The sequence below is a fragment of the Indicator indicator genome, chromosome 9, assembly GCF_027791375.1.
Source record: "Indicator indicator isolate 239-I01 chromosome 9, UM_Iind_1.1, whole genome shotgun sequence".
NCBI classification, from domain to species: Eukaryota; Metazoa; Chordata; class Aves; order Piciformes; family Indicatoridae; genus Indicator; species Indicator indicator.
In genome coordinates this window covers 14,703,444-14,724,589 of record NC_072018.1, presented here as the reverse complement: position 1 = coordinate 14,724,589, position 21,146 = coordinate 14,703,444, and the positions used below count along the sequence as shown (strand labels likewise).

General features: G+C 38.5%; 1 protein-coding gene across 1 annotated transcript in view; it reads right to left on the bottom strand.

The window, feature by feature from the left end:
- Positions 1–21,146, bottom strand: part of DLGAP2 (DLG associated protein 2) — a 362,668-nt gene that overhangs the window by 11,549 nt on the left and 329,973 nt on the right. The window contains exons 8-12 of the mRNA XM_054383858.1: positions 16,186–16,535; positions 13,198–13,214; positions 11,539–11,563; positions 5,644–5,729; positions 4,035–4,450 (exon numbers count right to left, since the gene is read on the bottom strand). Of these exons, the coding sequence (XP_054239833.1) occupies positions 4,035–4,450; positions 5,644–5,729; positions 11,539–11,563; positions 13,198–13,214; positions 16,186–16,535 (894 nt within the window). The remainder of the gene's footprint in view (positions 1–4,034; positions 4,451–5,643; positions 5,730–11,538; positions 11,564–13,197; positions 13,215–16,185; positions 16,536–21,146) is intronic.

Here is a 21,146-nt window from a genome sequence, read left to right as displayed (position 1 = left end):
TAATGCCCTCTTTTTTTTTTTTTTTTATACTAGAGACCATTTTACTATATAGCTATGCTGGCAGAGCTCCTAATCATGATGCAGAAGATACCAGCAAAACAGTGTTTCTGCCGCTATTGTTTATACTATTGTTAATTTTCTTGCACCTCTCTTAGGATTTTTCCATGAGAGTAAACCCTGTGTGGCTCTTTTCCATTTAACTTGTGCACTGAAATATTTCAGTAGTCAAGCCACGTGGCATACAGAATCTGAGGATATCTTCTGCTTCTACCTTGGCTACAAGCTGTGGGACTGCAGCTGTAGGTTGTGCCTTCCTGTTCTTCCCTTTTTTCTCTGCTCCCATTACAGAGCTCATGGGAGTCCTGGCTTTCTTGATCTTCAATAGCTTTGTGACAATTGAGAGCATTTTTCTTGTCATCACCTACACACCAGTTATAGCCAAATACAATTTTCAGCGTCTGAAACTGAAACTCCAGTCAGCACCCTTGAGAAACATGTCTTTGCTTCAAGGCACCCTGCTAGTGGATGTGATCAGATGAGTTACCCTGGGAACAGTTACAGCCACATGTATATTATTTCTATCTATCTGTCGGTCTGTCTGTCTATCTATCTGTCTATGTTATAATAAACACTGAGAAAAACAACTAGCTGCACCCACAAACAACATATGGACTTTGCAGAGACTCCAAAATACAAATCATGGCAACTGACCAAATAAGCAAAATTCTGTGAAAAGAAATAGGGAGAGATTTTTTCGTTGCAATGATTATCATCTTCTTTTTTAAGATCTGATGAGTGAAGCTCTTAAAACAATATTATGGAGGAAAAGCTACAGTCAAAGAAAAAAATCAATACAGCAATCAGTTTTCTGTGATCTTGAGGCTATTCTGTTAACGCAGAAAATGGAATTGTTTTCTGAAATGCGGTTCTATTTAACTCTTCCTGTGATTAAACCAAAATAGAAATGGAATCATAAAGACAAACTTCTCCTGTGAGATACCAAGCTATATTTGGTCTTCAGTTACAATTAGTATACTCAGGTAAAAAGAACAAAACCAACAAACACACACAAAACTCTGAAACAAACACCCCTCCCCCCCCCCACCCCCCAACATTCAGCATTAACAATGACAGTTTGAAAGTACAAAGTTTGCTGTGAAGTGGTTTGGGAGTAGTAGCTCCTGCTGGAAGATTGAAAACCATATTTCATTGCCTCTAGCTCTCCTAGTTGAGTGCATTTTCTTCAGGGAACTCACAAATGCTTAAATATGCCAAGATATATTTCATGCTGGGTTATCATTAAACTTTAGTGCTTGTGGATATATACCTTTCAACCTCCTGGGCTCAAACTGGGGACACAAAATGTGTCAAAGACTCAATAGGAGAAAAAATTATTCACACTGAAACTGGAAAATGCTATGAAGCTCCTTCCTTCAGTGAAAATAGTTCTTTCATAACTTCTTTTTACTTGCTGTTATCTGTATTAGGTCAAAGGATACCATTTCAATGGCAATGCAATTTAGAAATTATTTGAGGAAGATCTCTTGAAATGAGTCACATAAAAAGGAAAATCAGAAGTCTGGGTGTTACTTTTGACAATCAGCTGAAGACAAATGTCTGATTTTGCATATGCTATGTAGATATCATGCATATGCTATAATAATTTCTCTAACCTATTAAGGAAGTCAAAGCGTTCCCCAAACACAAGTAATTAACTAACTTTGCTTAGTTTAATGATGAGCTTTCAAGAGTCCATTTCAGTTGTTTTAGTACCTCTATACAAGGTAATTGCTTTTCCTCTTTATTTTACAGAGAAAAGTCACTCTGCAAATGGGGAAACAAAGTCCTGATAATCTGCTTTGTTTCATGACTGAAACGTTCCAGGTTAAAATGGTGTCACTAACTTTGAATATAAATTAAAATTACTGGAGTCCAATTTATCTTCATGTCCTGTGTACAATTTACTGAAAACTATCTTTCTAATAGCTGTTTCCCTCTGAAGTAAGGTGTTTCAGAGTATTTCTGGTGCACAAGAGCATAGCTTCACAAGATGGAACAGTGATTTTGCACTTGGGAGTGGCTGGCCAGCTAAAATCACCTTCTCTAAGTTTTTTAATGTAGTACACAGCTTCATATTCCATATAAAAACACTTTATGGGCTAACTCCCTGCCTGTCAGAGTGAGGAAGGAGAACTGACATGAGAGTGTTTCCATTGCTCATTTATGTGGCTGCAGATCTGATTAGGGATGTGCATGAGGAACAACTTGCAAGGAGAGGGGGCAGGAAACATACATCCCTTGCCTGCAAACTTCTTACTGGCCTCCTAGGGAAAGAGAGGGGTCAACTGCCTGTGTGTTTTTCCCCTTTGCTCCTTAATAATTTTGCTCTTTTCAAGGAGATTAAAGTCTTGCTCTTTGAACTTCTGCTTCAGATTTTGAGCACTGATGTCCCCACATCACTATCAGGCAAACTTGGAAGCAGGTGTTTTGGGATCCTCAATGATGGCAGAGAAATATCAGTACTCAGCAGTAAAAAGATTTGTAGAAATGAAAAATAGACACATAGAATAAAAAGAAGGATTAGAAAAATAATAATTGTTAAAGGAGGCTTGGAAATCTTCACACAGTTCTAAGCAAAGAAAAATATTTTATTATTCATACTTTAACAGCACCTAGGAGGGTATTAAATTCTTCACAGTAAAAATGCAAAGGGAAAATTCTTAGCTCAGCTCTACCATGATGAAAATAAGCATAAAAACCTACACTCCAGAAAGCACTAGAAGCTGAAAGAAGAAAAAGAACCTCCTGCTCTCCCACCCCCCAAATCTGGCAGAATTGTGCACTATATAGGGGAGAAATACAACCATTAAATAAAAAATTACAAGGTAAACCCAAACATTTTTTCTTTTGAAAAGGCCAGGTAAAAAAAAAAAAACAACAACAAAACAAAGCAAACCAAAACCGAAACCAAAACAACAACAAAACCCCCCAACCAACAAACAAAACACCACCACCACCAAAATCAAACCAACCCACCCCAAAAAAATGGCCTTTTAGTTACCATGTAGGCCTAGCCCAAGACCTGAGGGCGGATCATAGCAAGAACTCACTGAGGGGGGAAGAAGACCAGGAAAAAGTTTTGTGAGGTGATAGTGAGACTTGTGAGAGTACAGGAAAAAGTGCTAGTAAGAAAACTTAATATGAACTAATCTGTGATCTGAGAAAATCTTGGCTGACACAATAATTCAGACTGGCAGGGATTGAAATATTTATAAAACAGCCTGAAGAACAAGGATAATTGACCTCAGAGGGAATCACAGGGAGCTGGCTACTGAGTGCTAGGACCACTTTGATATATTACTATCATTAGTGCTGGCTTGGATCTTGTTCCAAAATAGTCTACGTTATTTTTCACTTTGTCCCATCACTCCTTTCAAGGTGTCCACAGGACGTGAGAGAATAATAATGATTCTTGACAAAACTGTAATAAGAAAATGCAGCTGAACTAATAGCGCGTATGCCTTTGTAACTGCAGAAGTGTTTTCACTATTGTTTTGCCTACTCCTTCCTGTTCTTCCAACAGACCCCTTATGATAGGTAGAACTGCCTCAAAAGGAATGAAGCTGCTTATTAATAAGAGGCAAATTCTCAGGTTTCAGAAAAATGGCAATAAAACGTTCATGTGGGACCACCTTGCGTGCTCTGGCAAAGGCTCAAGCAGTGGAGCCATACAAGTGAGTGGAAGGAACATATCATAGTTGGAACTATGGATGAGCCATTTCAGCCATATCTGACAACCAGACTTTGATTCTGGGCTCGACTGTCCGTCTGGTTTCTCAGCTTCTTCTACAAAATCTTACTCTGTGAAATGCCAGCTTGCACAACCAGTTGCAGGGCAGAGTTCTTATATCTAATGGTTCTGTAGACTGTCTATGGTACTACAAAGTAAGGAAAAACTACAGACCACAGTTTTATCCTAGCAGATTTCTTATTTTATCGGACATCTATAAGAAAAGATACCAAAATGTTCTTACTTTCTTCAGAAAGATCGTTTTCTTCTGCTTCTCTTTCCATTTCTTTACACCATCCTTCCATTCTCTTAGTTTCAGTATGTAGCAACTTCATAAACCAAGATCCATCCCGTCGACAAGGAGACATTCGCCCAGTCTCTACTGTCTCAATGGCTGGCTCTAGCCAGGGCTCTGGTGGTGGAAGGTTTGAGGTGTCAACTGGGGTCCTATAATCTTCTCTGTAACTGAACAGTCCCTGTGTCCGTACAGTTCTCACTGCACTGTATTGGGTGGGTGTGCTGGGCTCCGAGTGCTGCTGGAAGGATGAGCCAAACTGAAGTCCCTTATCCTCCATGGTGATGTGCCCTGGAAAGCCCTCCAGTTCCAGATCAGCCTGGACTGCTGCTGTTACGCTGTTGGAGCGCTTGAATCGCCCATGTCTTGGAGAAGAAGGGAAGAATAGGAAAAGAGATTAAGACATACAAATACATATGTGATTATACAAAATAATGTTTCAGTGAAGGGATTCTGGTTTTCTCCTTGGATGAGATAGTACTCTTTCTTTGTGTATATCTCACTAAAACAATACAGCTAGTAACAACAGAGAGGAAAACCAAAATGCATAGTAGCATCATTTATCTGAAAAAAGATACAAAAGAAAATCATTTAAATTATCTCTGGAAGCAAATATTGATTTATTCTCGTACTACAAAATACCATATTTCATTATTTAATGAACTGGAAATAAGTGGCAGAACTGAGGAGTTACATCTCCTGAGAGAAGTCTGCAAAACACATGTATAAAAAAATAAATTCAAATCTTAAGAACTGCAATTATATAAAAATTATATAAAGTCTGAAAATCTGTTTAGTTACAACTGTTGAGAATCCTTTAATAAAAGAAAAATAGCAGCAGTAGGTTTAAGATTGTGGTATTTTTTTACTTCCCTCATAGGTTGGTCATTAAATGCTGATTTTCTGTTTTGGTATGCCACTGAAAAATGACATTTCAGAAAAGCTTTATGTTGAGAATCCAAGATTATTTGTGAAAACTTTTCACACCTGAGCCCATTGTTTCAGGTTACTTCTAGGCAATCATGGTAAAAGGCAGTTAGCAGCCTGATAGTGTCTGACAACTGCTGTGAATTGAGATAGTGGTCCCAGTGCTTGTCAGGGATAACCTACAAGTTAGTACATTTTCCAACATCTAGACAAGGACTGAACAAGCGTAAAAGCTGATTCCAGTTTAGGATAAAGGTACTATGGGTTACATACTAACCATTATTTCCCTTTGTGTGGATGGGGAAAGCTTTGATCAGCATGAGAAGGCTGATCAAAAAAAGGGCATTCCAGTATACACTTTGGTTTTGTTCTAGCAGTAAGGAAATTACATTAATCTGCAATTTTAATTTAAAACTGTAACTTCGTTCTCTCCAATTCAAAACTGGGAATTTAACTAAGTATTAAGCAACTGCAAAGTAAACTCTACAAACGTTGTGAAATGACCAGCATGCCTGTATGAAATTTGGCTTTGTGAATTATTTAGGGGCAGCACTTGCCAGATGTTTGTTACTAGCTCTGTTTACAAAGGTACATTCTAAAGACTAAAGATTTTTGTACATGTTAAAATTACCTCTTTTCATCTTCCACTTGTACTCCAACAGAATGGTATTCCCGTAGGCCTCTGCTTTCTGTATCAGAATCAGTTGCTGTTTCCACCTAATTCAACACAAAAGATATATCTGCAGAGTAAGCACTGACAACTCAGCAGTGTTTCTACTTGCACTCATTCAAAATTAATTATATATTTCCTCTTTTACTACTAAGAAACACCTAGCACAGTAAAATAGATGACATAGGTATTCAGCCTGGTTATCAATGCTTTGGGGTTGTGTTTTCTAAAGCTTTGCAGAATTACTTCTGGTCTGCTGTGTAACACCCTATTTCAAATCACAGCAGATGCAATTACTCAGTTCAGTGGAAGCAGGGAGTAAGCCTGGTCTGGAAGAGCTGTTCTTAGAACCAGGAATCTGCAGGATAGCTCCTTTTTATATTATTATAAACCAGCCTCATTATAGTCCTTGATTTACACAATAAAATAAAATCTCAAGTAGCCCAATAAATTGGCAAGTGATAAAAAGAAATGCTGCAATGAAATTTTATCGACAACTGCGTTGACAAATATAGAATCATTCAAATGATGTGAGGGATACAGCAGAATGCCACATCTCACCTTCTTTAATAACGCGGTCCTGAAAACGCTATATCAAGCAAGTAATTTATGCACTTTTTATAGTATTCCCATCTGAAATACACTTACCAAAATATATTCAGAGTAGTTTTCTTCATAACTGAGACCACATTGCATTTGCAAGTTTCTGTGGGATTTTATATAACATCCTCCCCCCCACATCACCCCCAAAGTCTTTGACACAGACAGAACGAATGCTGCAGCATGTAAATTTGACGGAACCAAGTGAGACCCAGGAAGAAAGGAAAAGAGTAAAACTGATTTTTCCTTTTGAACAATACTTTCACTGTTAAATACAGAAAAAAAATATCAGCAACCAAATTTTTTAATATGCACACCACAGGTGTGAATTAAAAGAGGGTGTCTTATGATGAAGACAAGATAACTTTTCTCCTTACAGCAGTCACAGGCATCTCTGGAAGGAACTCAGTGGCCTTTGCAGCTCTCCCAGCTGCACAGACCCAACCCCACCACGTTTCTGGAGAGACAAAAAGAGAAGGTGGAAGGAGGGCAGGAAGTGAATGCATATATGGACTATACTTCTTGGAAGAAGTCAGATGGCGGCAATTTCCCTTTCCATCTTCAGCCCATATCTCCATGTACCTTGGCATGAAAGGAAATTCCAGCCAGTAATCAGTACACTTTTTTATTTCACCTGAGCATGGGTCTTGGAGATGTTAATGAAAAAAGCTGGTGCAGGAACTCTTCAGTAAATGTAACATGCTTGAACCGTACAGTGTGGTGTTAGGCACAGGTTTGCCAAAAGCTCTGGACATCAGTGCAGCAGCTGTCAAGAAAGGCTCATTTCCTATTAACTCCTTTTATTCTCCTTGAGGTCTAGGGGAAAGCATGCACTGCTGTCAGTTCCCACTTGCATGGAAGCTGGCAGTATTCATCCATGCACAGCTCACTGAGAGGACTGAGATATCAGACTTGATTAGAGTCTCCAAGATCTGGTGTTGTCAGTGTTTAAAAAAACCCCACAACTAAAAACAACTAAAACATAAAATCCCTCTTGACACTGGCAGTAAAAAAAAGCCTCAACCAGAGAGGTAGGTAGCTTGGTGTGGTGTGGGGGGGAACCACGACAAGCAACCATAAAACAGGCAAGCTGGTTTCCTAGTTAAGGTGGGTCTTGGCTGCAAGGTGGATGAGAAGCTTAAACTGTACTTGTAGGGTCAACCTCTCCTGAAAGAGCATTGCTATAAATAGAACAGCCATAAGGTCCAGCTTCTTAGTGCAAGAGAGATCTATCAGGAAAGACGACCTCATTTACTGCATAGAAGGGTCTGAAGTCTTGAATAATAAGTTCAGGTCTAAGTAAGGGACTAAGCACTCACCTAGACCTTTGAGGGATATGAGAAAAGCTGCATATAAGAGATCTTCATTAGAGAAAGGTGAGCAGAAATGAGTTAACGGGGCCAAGAATGAGATACTCCACTAGCCTGTTGGGGGGAACAGAGAGGCAAGCTACACTTGCAGCCTTGACTACAGTGGTGAGATCTCAGTCAAATATGCACAGACATGTTATGAGGAGTGAAGTCAATGTATTCTCAAAGGAAGAGGAAATGGTAGGTAGTTAATATGTGCAGACAATATAAAATGTTTAGGCTGCAGCTCCTGGGTGCACCTATATGATTGCTAGCAGGAAGATGATATCAAAGGTGAGGATGCATTTTCTGGAAGAAACTTTTTGATGTTGAAATTCATAGTAACATCTGGAGTGGTCAGGAAGCCTAAACTGTTGCTAAGATCTAAGTTATTTGGCTTAATTCTCAAAGCAACCAAAGCCAGTCCAAATTAAAATACATAATTTAGGAAGTTGCTGATTATAAACTACAATAAATAATGCCATCAAAGGGCATGTCTTCAACCAGGGATTTTGTCTCCTTCTGGAGATAAGAATTGAAGATCTTGTTGAAGATGCAGAGACAGGCCATTTGATGCATCACGTAACACCCTTGAAAAAGCCAGAGAAATTATATTAACCTTAGAGAGAGTCAGTATAAAGTACTTACTTGAGGAAGAAAGTGACCAAGGAGACTGAAATTTCTGTGGACACGGAAAGACAGGACACTATGTGCCAGACCAAACCTGAATTGAAGCCAGACAAAAGAACCCAAGCTCACATGTTCCCTCAAATCAGACTTTGCCTTCAGTTCTTCAGTTCCTTGTAAAGCACTGCAATTCTGTCATGGAGCTATATCCTTAGGATGACCATTTCTACATCCTATACTCATTAGGACCTATTGAATGAGCCCCTGGGATATTAGGTGAAGGCCAGACTGCTGGACATAGAAACAGGCTACAGAAGGTCAATTATATGATATTTGTGCACCCAACATACACTGTTAATAGCACTGTGGAGGTGAGCAATAGTCAATGGTCAGAAAAGAGACTTTTGCCTTTCACAAGGATGTCCCAGCAGCTGCATAGTGCTGTTGGAAACACGATGATCTAAAGATATAAACGAGAAAAGGTCCCTGCAAAGAAGACCAGTTTGGCCAATCAGTGTAACTGGGACAAAGCAGACAGACTGGCAACATGCACTTTTCTTCTGTATTACACATCAAAAGCATATCTGTTTTGGCGAACTATGCTGTTTGGTTAGCAACAGATAGCATGTCTTTTGAACTTTGCTTCTGATGTGTAGAGGCAAATGTCCCTTTTGGGTAGGCTGGTATCCTTCCATTGATGCAACACACTGAGAAAAGTTCTTTTTTTGTCTACCTGTTTTCAAGTCCTTTCATATTCATATTTCACCTACATGTATATTCTGAATAATTTGACCAGTATGCAACTGACATCTAGAATTTAGACATAAAAAAAGTAATCTACTGTACAGTTTTATTCAAAACAAAGTTATCAGGAAAAATATGACCCAGGTATCAAAATTAAAATAATGTTAGTTACCACTAAATATAAATTCTTGCCAAATTATCCTTCCCTCTAGTTTGCCAAGGCTGACACTGACTAAATGACCTGATGATTGGCTTCATATTTAAATGCTTTCATTTCCTCCCTGTGCCTTCTAACAGCAGGAGACTGCCAAATGTGTGTGTGTGTGTGCAATCTAGGATTACAAATATTGTAACAACCAAAAAAAAAAAAAAAAAAAGAAAATAATTTTGATCTGGAAAAAATGAGGCAAATGCCGACAGAAGTAAAAGTGGGAAATAACAAAATTATTTGCACTCACAAAGAAACAAATGAACAAAGAAATTGCATTTCTGAACAACAGGTATTATAAAGACTCCTGCTAGAAGACAGCAGGAAATTCCTTATACATAATCAGATTGGGTCAGCCAGGTTCAAATAAGCAGAGGAGAAAAAGTAATATGTTTGGTTCGAGTGTGCAGCTTCTGAAACTCAAACGAATCTTAAATCTGCTGTTATTCTTCATGCTTCATTATAGCTTTTATGCTTCATTATAGCTTTTATACTTGCATGGGTTCTACAAGCCTTAATATTAGCAAATTGGCCCACAATTGCAGAAAAGCAAAATACTGTCCATCTGGTTGTGAGGGAGTCCCTGAGGGAGTCCCACACAGGATAGGATATAATAAAAAAGCCAGACACTGACCAAAATCAAAAGGAGGAGGAGTACATCTAATAAAGCAGATCATCTTCCTCTCCCTTTACAAAGAACCTGTGATGGTTTGAAACTGTCTTTTTAATTTTTTTCCTTGCAAAGTTCAAAACAGAAAAGTGAAAGAATGTAAATAAGTCACTATTGGGTGTAAGAAAGCAAAATAACGATTGTTCTAAACACTTCCATTGGATAGATAGAAATGTTTAAGAACTATTACCCAAAACAAAGTAGGCATTCTGCACATTCTGCGTTCGGCAGTGGGGGCAGTTGCTGGGCTGTCTGGCTGCTGTTTTCTTCTTCTCTTCTGGCTGAAGATAACACGTACTGACCTTGGCAGCTAAGTTAACAACTTTCTGCTTAACTAACTCTGCTTCTCTGTCCAGGGGGGTCTGGGGGGAAGCTCCTGGGAGAGAGAGAGGCCCCTTTGGGAGGGTCCCCTTGGGGGGAAGCAAAGGGAGATCGGTTGTGCTTTTTCTGTTGATTGTATATATTTGTAAATGTTGTGAATTTTGTATATTTGTACATATTCATTGCATTTCATCGTAGATTTTAGACTCTGCTTGTAAATACAGCCTTCATTTGCTTCCAGACTGAGCTAGCCTGGTTATTGTTGGTGGGGGGGGGTGATTTCAGCTCACACCGACACAGAACTAAAACTTGTTTTAAAATTTGGTACTTTATGCCATGAAAAATGTTGGTTCTATGAGTCTACTGTATGCCAGTAAGGCTTACAATAATAATAGCAAACATAATGAGGCATGATGGAGCACCTCTTCTATGAAGACAGGTTGAGAGAGTTGAGGTTGTACAATCCTGGGAAGAGAAGGCTCTGAGGGGGACTCTGAGCCTCACAGTATTTGAAGGGGGCTAGAGGATAACATTGCAGTGTCCTGAAAATTCTTGTCTAAGCTTCTATATATATGTAGCGTCTACAAGGGAGGCTTGAAGTTAATGTATGCAATGCATATGAAAACGGATTTTAACCCAGTGTCTTTTGCTTCTCTGTCATAAGCATCCATAATAAGAATCCCTCAGGCCACCTTATCTCTCCCCATGCAATTTCACTGCCCTCAATGGGTTTTCACCACTGTTACTGATTTGGTCTATAATTAGAATTTAATAAACAACCTTTCTGATGATGCCCAGGAAGGGAAATAATTTACCTTTCATCTCTTACTCAGGTTTTTCAGAGATAAAAAAAGGGCAGAAAACACTACATTTGACACTAGATCAAGTACATGTAATTGTGAATGCTGATAATGGTTCTTAGGTGCAGGGAGACCTCATTTGTATGCAGTGACTTCAAAGTAGGGAAAATACTTCAAATAAAACTATGGTACCAACTGCTACTGCCTTCCTTAACTGGTGGAACACTTTTATCAGCCACAGAGCATCTATGTTTTTAAAATAATTTTTAGAAACCTACGAAAATAAACCTACACTTTCATGCTTGAGTGAAATTTTGTGCCTCAGCACAGGGCTCCATTTTGCTACTCCTCCAGTTCCCAGCAGAACATGTGAAGTATTCCAATACATTGCATGGCTCAGTAAGTGCTAATTACTGCAAGAATCATAGAATGCATTGGGTTGGAGGGGATCTTTAAAGGTCATCTAGTCTAACCTCCCTGCAGTAAGCAGGAACATCCCTATCTAGATCAGATTGCTCAGAGCCCCATCCAGCCTGCCCTTGAACGTCTCCAGGGTTGAGGCCTCCATAATATTCCTGGGCAAAATGTTCAACTGTTCTGCCACTCTCATAGTAAAGAAGGGTCTTCTTAATGTCCTACATTACAAAGAAGATTCTACAATGGGTTGAAAAACTCTGCTGATCTTTTAAGAAAGCACATTTTTCCTAAAAATGCATACCAGAGAATAGAAATGGGATTTGTGTAGAGCTGACACATGACAGTCACAACAACAGCAGTGGCTGCTCATCATTTTTTTGCTCATTTAGTTGGCTTTAAAATAACCATAGCTTTGTTTTAATTATAATTCCAGCTGCTAAACTTTGACAAATAAAGAGGCCAAAATGCAACCGCTGGCTGGGAACTCTACTAACCAGCAAAGCCTGTGAATCCTGCCTCATCTACAGACCTCTGTGTGTGCATATCTATCTATCCATCTATCTATCTATCTATCTATCTATCTATCTATCTATCTATCTATCTATCTATCTGTCAATGTCGACTTTAAAGGCCAGGTAATACCTCCACAGAGATGCTATCAAAGCTTTCAGTGATATCTGCAGGCCAAGGACTTCACTCATTTCTCTCACAAAAGCACAGTCTGGCTATTTTAGGAGGAGAATGAAGAATGCTCACCTCTAAAAATCTGGATCATTTCTGATTCAAAGACCTGTGTAATCAATGTGAATATTTCGTTTGATTGCTACGTGTGCACTGAAATAGAGCAGTGACAAGAATGGTACAATCTAAACAGTACGAAGAAGACAGAATCATGTAATGATAATGGAATCATTTGGGTTGGAAAAGAACCTTACAATCATCAAGTCCAACCATTATCTAAGCACCAATGTAGATGCTCATCCAAGTATGCCACGTGGGTACAAAATGCTTTGTCTTAAAGGAAACTTCCAGCTTGAGACTGCAGTTTCTTGTTCAAACTTCAATCATAAAATGTTAATAATTTCATTTAATATATATAAATATCAATAAATATTATGCAGAAGATCCTCTTTTACACCAAAAAAACCCAAACCAAACCCACAACAAAAACCCAACAGGCAAGCAAGTTATTGCACTAATCCTCCTGAATACAGCTTTTGATTTATAAGAATTTTTTATAAATTTTATAATTTATTTATATTATAAATTATTTATAAATTTTGTAAATTTTATAAGATTTGCTTATTGAAGATTCTGAAGACTAAAAAAAATATCTAGGTAATTTGAAGCGTGTCAATAAATGAAGATGACAGAGTTCATTTTCTGTGCTATGATCAGTGCCCATCTCCAAAAACACCCTAATAAATCAGCCTCCACGTTTACATTTGTATCCATCTCATCTGCTTCTGGGGTTTCTGTTCATTTTGAGAAGCCTTAAAGTCTTTTAAATAGAGAAGAAACAAAGCACTGCATGTTTTGAAATACTTAAAATAAAGAAGGAGCAATTTCTTGACATGTTTCCTCATATATTTTACAATTCAAATGCTTTTAATGTGAAATGGTTTATAACTAGAGCCCCTTTTGAATGTCAGTCATTCACAAAAGTGTGAATGAGCAAAAGTTTGCAATATGTACAAACGTGTGCAAAAGAGCAAGGAAAATCCCTGAAAATTTATTAGCAATAAAAAAACCTTGTTCTAAACTTAGTATTTATTTGACTCTAGAAAATCTCTATCCTCCATTTTTATTCAAATACTTTTGACTAGTCCTCCTTAATCCTAGAATCAGTATTTTGCAATTTGAATTTAGGAATCAACATTTTTTTCCAGTGCCTACTAACACATCTGACAATATTCTTTCTGATTTAAATATGGCAGTGAGAAAAACAAACAAGCGAAGAGCAAACAAAAAACCCACAACAAAAACACCACCAAAACTGAACAGGTATTTCTGTAAAAGCTATGTTTCTGAAGCTATTTTTGCTGAAAACTCCCACCTGGAACAGGGCTAACATAGCATGAGATAGGTTACCACATCTGTGCTACTCTCTGTGCCTGCAAATCTTGTACTATTGGTCTTCATAGTAAGCCCTATGCTAGGAGCTTGGGCTCCCTGTGCATGTGAACACCAATCCTATGGCACATGCCCAGTATTCTAGGACATTTTAAAAGAACATGTGATGTGTATGCTACACAAATCATATCTACAGAAGACATGGGAGCCCTAGGCTGGGTCCGCAGTAGTTCCACTGGCAGAGACATTGCTGGTTATTCTTTTTCTTTGTGCCTCTATGTTCCTGTATGGAACTCTGCTGGCAAGAGTTCTCCCATTAATGTGTTAAAGGAATGTAACACTAAAAATTGCACAAATTAACCATCCCAATAGCAAATTAATTAATGCAAATAAATATAAATTCAATGCATTACGCTGGCATGGCATGCTAATGAGAAAACAAGTCATTTAGTCAATCAAGGAAATATGCAAATAAAAAACTTCCTTTTCTAAGGTGCTTTGATGCAGAAGTCTACAAGAAATTAAATACTTCAGCTGTACTTTGGGGGAATAAATTACTATTTACATAGTTTGCAATAAGAATATTTTGCTCTGTGTTTTAATTCCTTCCAAACCAGAAACGCAACAAAATGCATTTTCTGCTCAGAAGTGCTGCAGAAAGCTATTTTGCACACTGATGTGAAATTTGACTTTTAACTGCAGAAAAATAAGCCCCAAACAAATAACTAAACTGTGCTCTCAGGATACTGTGTTACAAGTTTAACCTTGTTTGATGCCAAAAGGTACAACCAAGCAGTTTGTAATTCTCAAAAGATAACAAACAGCTCATCCTTCTAAGACCTGCTGTTGCAAACAATATTTGCCTTGTGCTCCTGAGGACCAGTGTTATGGGCCAAGCATCAGATGACAACTTGCTACAGAAGATCTGCTGCCTCCATGGAAATCATTGCACAGAAGGTTTTGTGGATTATAAGCACATGCTATTAAACACATCACATAGTAAGAAGGATCAGAGCCCAGCGAAAAGTACTGGTCATCACCTGCAGTAAGAAACAGGCTCAAGTGATGTAATCAAAATTTCAGAATTAATTGCTGAAATGCCAGGACTGACTGAAGGAAGACACCAACATTGTTAAATGCCACTGTGCACAGCTGCTGTAAAGAAGAGATAAGAATAACAGATACTATTCCTTCTGAAGAGTAAGTTTCAGGTTAGGGGCTAAAAGGCACCCAAAATTACTTGCTGCTCCTTTGAGTTTTTCCCTGTTATCTGCTAAGCCCCTTTTCCAAAGAAAGTTGAATACAGCACTTACTTTGTAAAACATTTCAAAAGTAACCATCTGAATATTTTACCATTGCTGTTAAATTGCATTCTAGTGTGCTGCGTCTAATGAACCTGAAGCAAATATTTTATGCCAAAAAACAGACAAGCAGTTTGCTGGCAAAGCCTTTGTCTCCCAATTTTTCTAATGCATGGTGGAACAGCAAAATTATACCACACCAAGATGTTAAACAGTGAAATTCAATCAGTAGCTGTGGCATTCTTAACCCAAATAGTTTTCTCTAACTGTATTTTGTAATTAATGGAAACGTAATTACTACTTCTAAAAGAAAAAAAATGTACTTCCTAGGAGATGAGCAGTCACTCACTGAGCTTTGTTACCTGGGTTATTACCTTCTCAAGATCTATGTTGCTGTCTCCACAATACCTGTAATCATGACAAAATACACAGCATTTCCTCTATTGTTCATCTGGCAAAAGTAGAGAATTTGAAGCACTAAAGTGAACATGGTGATGTAAAAGGGAATACTCACATATTTAAAATTACACGTGTCTAAGTAACAGCAGAACAGAACCCTAAATTTTCCTCTACTCCTCTGTCTCAAAGGATTTTGCATTCCTTGCAAGTTCAGTTTTCTGATTTTTATTACTACTTGATATTTCCTAGAGATTTAAACAAATGAGCATTGTTATCCTTAGTGCTTTTCATTTAGTCAAAGAAATAGCATTTAAAATTTGCATTTGGAATCATCTCATTTAGATGAAACAACACAACATCACTGAGGTTTCCACAGCTTGATAGAAATTTTGTAAAGTGAAATAAAGATTCCAATTTTTTTGGCAGACTAATGGAGGAATCCTCAAAGACTGTGTTTATTAATGTTACTTCATTACTGGCCATCTAAAACTATGCAGCACATTTCTTTCTGTTATTTGGGACCTTCTCCCCACCACAACTAAAAATATAAGGGCTGGGGGACTCATCTGAGGTAGAACTTAAAGATCCAGCAGCATTATGCACTTTCCAAGGTCAGAAGAGGAAGATAATAGACAAAAAAGAAAATAAAGCATTTTAAAGCTGGCATAATCCTATGAAAAGGTCAGTGAATTCATGGAGGGAAGGAGATGAACATACTGTTCACCTGTAGCTCTGTAGTATAATCTTCATATCAAGTGTTAATGACAGGTAACCTCCCTAGAGATTTATTTTTTCATTTTCTTCCAGGTACAGCATATTAGCCGAAGACTTTTCTGCACAGCCACACTGCCATGATGTGAATGACAATTAATGCTAAACAGCCAGGGGTTGTTTGTTAGATTATTAGAGCCAGCGAAGCTGAATGACTCATTCTATGCTATTTACAGAAAGAAGGCAAGCAATTCATCACAGACAGATGTTAATGGTAGGCTACCTGGATCCCTATAGAGGAACGCCGACTCTTAAGAAACTCCTCTGCTTTTGACACTAAAATGGCCTTGTCACTGGTCCGTATGGAGGTGCTCTGGCTCTCGGATGCGTGGCGCTGTGCAGCTGCAGTTTCCAAGGCGAGATTCATGGCCTTGTTACTGTCCAAGCTGTCGGTGGAATTGTACATCCCTCGTCCATCCTGCGGCCAGGGAGAAATCCTCTGAGTCCGGCTGTCGTGATATGCGTCCTGGGTGGATTCTGTGCTGCTCTGTGCTGTGACTGAGATCAGTGGCTTGGAGGTGGTACGAGGGGGTACTGGTGGAGGTGTTTTTTTGTAACTTGTGTAAGTTACAGCTATGGAAAGAATTAGGGAAAAAAAAAGAAGAAGAAGAAAAAAGAAAGATCAAGATTAATCTGATGTAAGCTTCACAACAGAAATCACCTTAACATTATAATTATGCCCATTAAAAATGAAGATGGTGCAACATAGCACTCCGTGAACCTCATTATTAGTTCAAAGTGTCTCCCAGCATCAGATGAGTATCCACAGAGACATTTTGTTTCAGCCAGGAAGCAAGGGGTGGAAATGTGAGTCCCAGATTATGAAAGAGAGATGAAAGAGATTTAGTGAGGATTTTTGTGTGTGTATGTGTCTTAAGACTTATGCTGGGTACATACACACCAGGGCTGTTGAGGTTTTTGCCACATGGGGTAGAGCTGATAAGAGAAATAAAGGAATATTTTCCCCCTCTTGCTATCAGCTGAATTGTGGGCTCTGTGTTGATACAGTGCAGTAAGAAAATAGCATCAATACTGGAACAAAATATATTTCGGGAACTTCTACTGTACAGTATGATACACTTTAACCTTTTAGAAATACTTCCAGGTGTACTGGCTGGAATTAGGCCAGATTGGCTGCTTACACAAGAAGTGTATGTGTTTTAAAAATACCCACAACATACTTAATAAAAGGAAATTTTAGGCATGCAAAAAAATTGCTACAATATATGCCAAGCTACTGGATATTGGACAACAAGCAAAACCTACAAGTAATACCAAAAGCAGTGAATTTTTATCTGTTATCCTGCAGATATCTGCCTCAAGAGGCAGAAAGCCTCTACAGAACACACTTTGAAGGGGGATATACTTAAATGCAGAGAATAGGGAAACACAGGTATAAAAATGTGTCTGAAACATGAGAACTGGATGTAAATGAGCAGAATGAAGACACTTAGTCTGCTGAGCAGAGCAGGTCTGAGGCTAGTTTAACAAAGATTTTGTCCTGCAGCAAAAGTCTCAATAAAACATCTAAGAAATCTCTTCAGATGCAGCAAGAGGCTCAGTGAAATATCCAGGAAAGCTCTACAGATGTAGAATTGTGCCAATACTGTTTCCTTACGTAGTTTTTTGAGGTTTCATCATCATTAATATCACACATTTCCATTACAGAAGGTTTTCTTTTCCCCTCCAAATAACATCATCATTCATAAAATCAGCAACTGATAGAAAAATGCATCATGATATAGCTTTCCATATTCCTATACAAGAAAATCAAATCCAATTAATTTCTTGTATAATTGCAAGAAGATAAAGACAATTATTTTGTTTCCCTGTGACAATAATGCCAAACCAGCATAATATGTACGATCAGAAACTAGGATAATAAATGTTTTGCCTTTTCTAGTGCTGGTAAATGCACTGGGCACTGCAGAAGTGACTCAGGAGACCTTAGAACTGGGGTTACTCGAGTCCAAAAAGTATTCAGCAGGAGTTTTTTTTTCTGTTATACAAACATGGGCTAATGATTGATGAATCAGGAGGAGTGCCTCTCCTGTGGTGGTTTTTTCATTTCAGGCTATATTGCAGCTCTCTGGAGAAAAGGGACCCATTTAGGAATTTGCTGTACCTGAGACTGCTGGCCTAGTAACACCAGGCTAGCCTATGGGAAAAGTGAGCCTAGAGAAGACTACTTTTAAATTTTGATTCTTGATAATCACAAATAAAAGAGTGATCTTAACTAAAAGAGAGCAAGGCAGAGCTAGGAAGTAAAAGCCTTCATTTAAAGCATGTTCTGAATTACTATTGATGCTGCTCACTTCTGCTAGAGATTTAAAATTAGTCTTGCTCTGAGCTAAATTGCTGTAACAGAGCAAAACACATGAAGACGTGCTCTTCAGATTCTGAGAGTGAGTGCTCCTTTGAAGTGCCATTTTGTTGTCCTATCACTAATCTTATCTCCTGTCAGTTTTGTAACCAGCAGTTAAGACTAAAGAAAAAACCAATATTTTTCAGACGCTTCAGGGAACACAGAAAGATCATGAAAGAAGGGAGAGGTTGTAAAGCTCAGAAATTAAGACAGCGTCTTATGAGCTCAAGCAGTGGCTCTGAGGGATATTTCCACTAAGAGACTTGCCACAATACTGCTCCCAGGATGCCTTCTTGCGAATATAGGTGCAAGTGATCAAAGTGCTGTGAAACATTAGAAATAGAGAGAATGAAATAGGGTAAGTGAAATCCAGAACAGGAAGCTATTTTTACCTGTAACGTAAGACAAGTTATCACTATTATAACTAAGTTTCTGTTCTGTTTTGGTTTGGATTTTTTTTTTTCCTGCCTGTCTTACTGCAAAAGAAGAGCAGCGAATAATGAAACATATGGTAAATGTGATAATGAAACATCACAAGCAAGTACATCCCTACTACTTGGGCAGCAAATCACTTCTGGTTCTAATGAATGTAAATGTTAAACTTCTGCAACCCATCACAGCTAACTTAATCCTCATTTACATTTCTAAAAAAGAAAAATTCTCCTTGTGGCAAACTCAAAACAGCCACTTCCTTTTTTCTTTTCTTGTCCCTCCCCCCTCAGTTAAATAGCCTGGAATGGGTTGTCCAGGGTGGTGGTTGGGGCCCCATCCCTGGAGGTGTTTAAGGCCAGACTATGATGAGGCTCTGGCCAGCCTGATCTAGTGTGAGGTGTCCCGGCCCATGGCAGGGGGGTTAGAACTAGATGATCCTTGTGGTCCCTTCCAACCCTGACTGATTCTGTGATTCTATGATCTTATTCTGGAAATTTCTGACTGTTTTGGTGAAGTGACATATCTTAAAGCCACCAAGTCACTGCATTTACCTGACCACGAGCACTAAACAGGAACTAAGAAACCCACAGAAGTTCAACAAGAAGAAACCAGAAGACTGACAGTTTGTGAGAAACTGGATACATATTTATAGTGAGAGATGGCAGGAAGAAATCAGGTTTATTTCTAAGTTATAGTTACAGAGATGAAATACTGAGCAGGAAATCAAAAAATCCACTTTTCACCCTGAGGGTGGTGAGACACTGGAACAGGTTGCCCAGGGAGGTGGTGGAAGCCCCATCCCTGGAGGTTTTTAAGGCCAGGCTGGATGTGGCTCTGGGCAACCTGATCTACTGGGAGGTGTCCCTGCCCATGGCAGGGGGGTTGGAACTAGATGATTGTAGAAGTCCCTTCCAACCATAAGAATTCTATGATTCTAAATGGGATAACTCAGATGAATAATGTGACCAAGACTTTGTCTTAGACAAGCTTGCTATGTGTTGCTGACTTAAGAGATGATTATGTAATAGATTAGGGGCTTGTTAAAGTAGAAAAGTAATCCATACTTTACTATTCATGCTCAGTCTTAGGTCTCAAATAAGTATTGGCTTTGAAGCATGAAATTTTATGTCACTTTCAAATTTTTTTAGATTATTACGTCTGTGAATATTCCTGTTATCAGTAATGTCTTTTTTCTGTCATGTCCAATTATTTGCCATAGCAGTTGTACATCCCATGTATTATATATGTAAAGAAACTTTTCCCCTTCCTAACAGAATTTGAATTTCTTTTTCATTTGTCTTTGCTGTCAGCTTTGCATCATTTTCTACTTTACAAATTTTGCTTTCCTTAGTAGTTATTAGTTCCAAGCAAGCACATAAAACCTCCTTGGTGCTGCTTCATGCCTCAGGTTGCAGAGGGGGAGGTTTAAGTTGGATATTAGGAAAATTTTCTTTACTGAAAGAGTGGTCAGGCATTGGAACAGGCTGCCCGGGGAGGTGGGAGTCATCCCTGGAGGTGTTAAAAGAATGTGTCGACATGGCACTTTGGGATATGATTTGGTGGGCATGGTGGTGTTTGGCTGATGGTTGGACTTCATGATCTTAGATGTCCTTTCTAAACTTAATGATGCTATGATTATGATTCATGTCTTCCCCATTTTTTGGTCTGTCATTGTACAAACTACTCCAGGGCTGTGGCAGGTTTCACAGTCTCAGCAGGGCCATGAAGCAGAGACATGCCTCATGTTTTGACACATAGAACACCAATCCTGGATAATCTTCTGTTGTTTCTGGGGCTCACAGAAGATAACCAAAGATTTCTGATTTCTTTTGGTGATCATATGCTGCCCACTCCTGATATTTCTCTACCAATCCTGCTGCTGAGCAACAAGAACGAAGCAAAATAAAAGCAACACCCTGTTATCAAATTGTAGAACCTATAGCTGCTCTGAAATGCAAACTACAGGAAAGTAGATGGCACAAGAGACAGAAATATCTTTTTAATGTTTAAACCAAACACAGAAGGAACTATGAAAAAAGAAACTGAAAACTTCATTCCAGTTATATTTGAAGGCTATCTTAATATAGAAAGCTTAATTTTTTTTTTTGGCTTTTTTTTTTTACTAAAGCAGGAATGGACTCATATCTGTTATCTCATGACCACCAAGGAAAAATTATAAAAATGGTATGTATTATAGAAAAGAACCAGAGCATAAGGCATTATGGCAATAGTGCAGAGTAACCAAGAAGACAATTCCAGCACTGGAGAACTGGCAATTTGAAGGTTTGGACACAGATAACAAAAATCCAGAGCAAGTTTCCTGATAATTCATCAACATTAGGATTAAAAAAAATTAATTAATATACCTGGAGGCGGAATATCCCTCT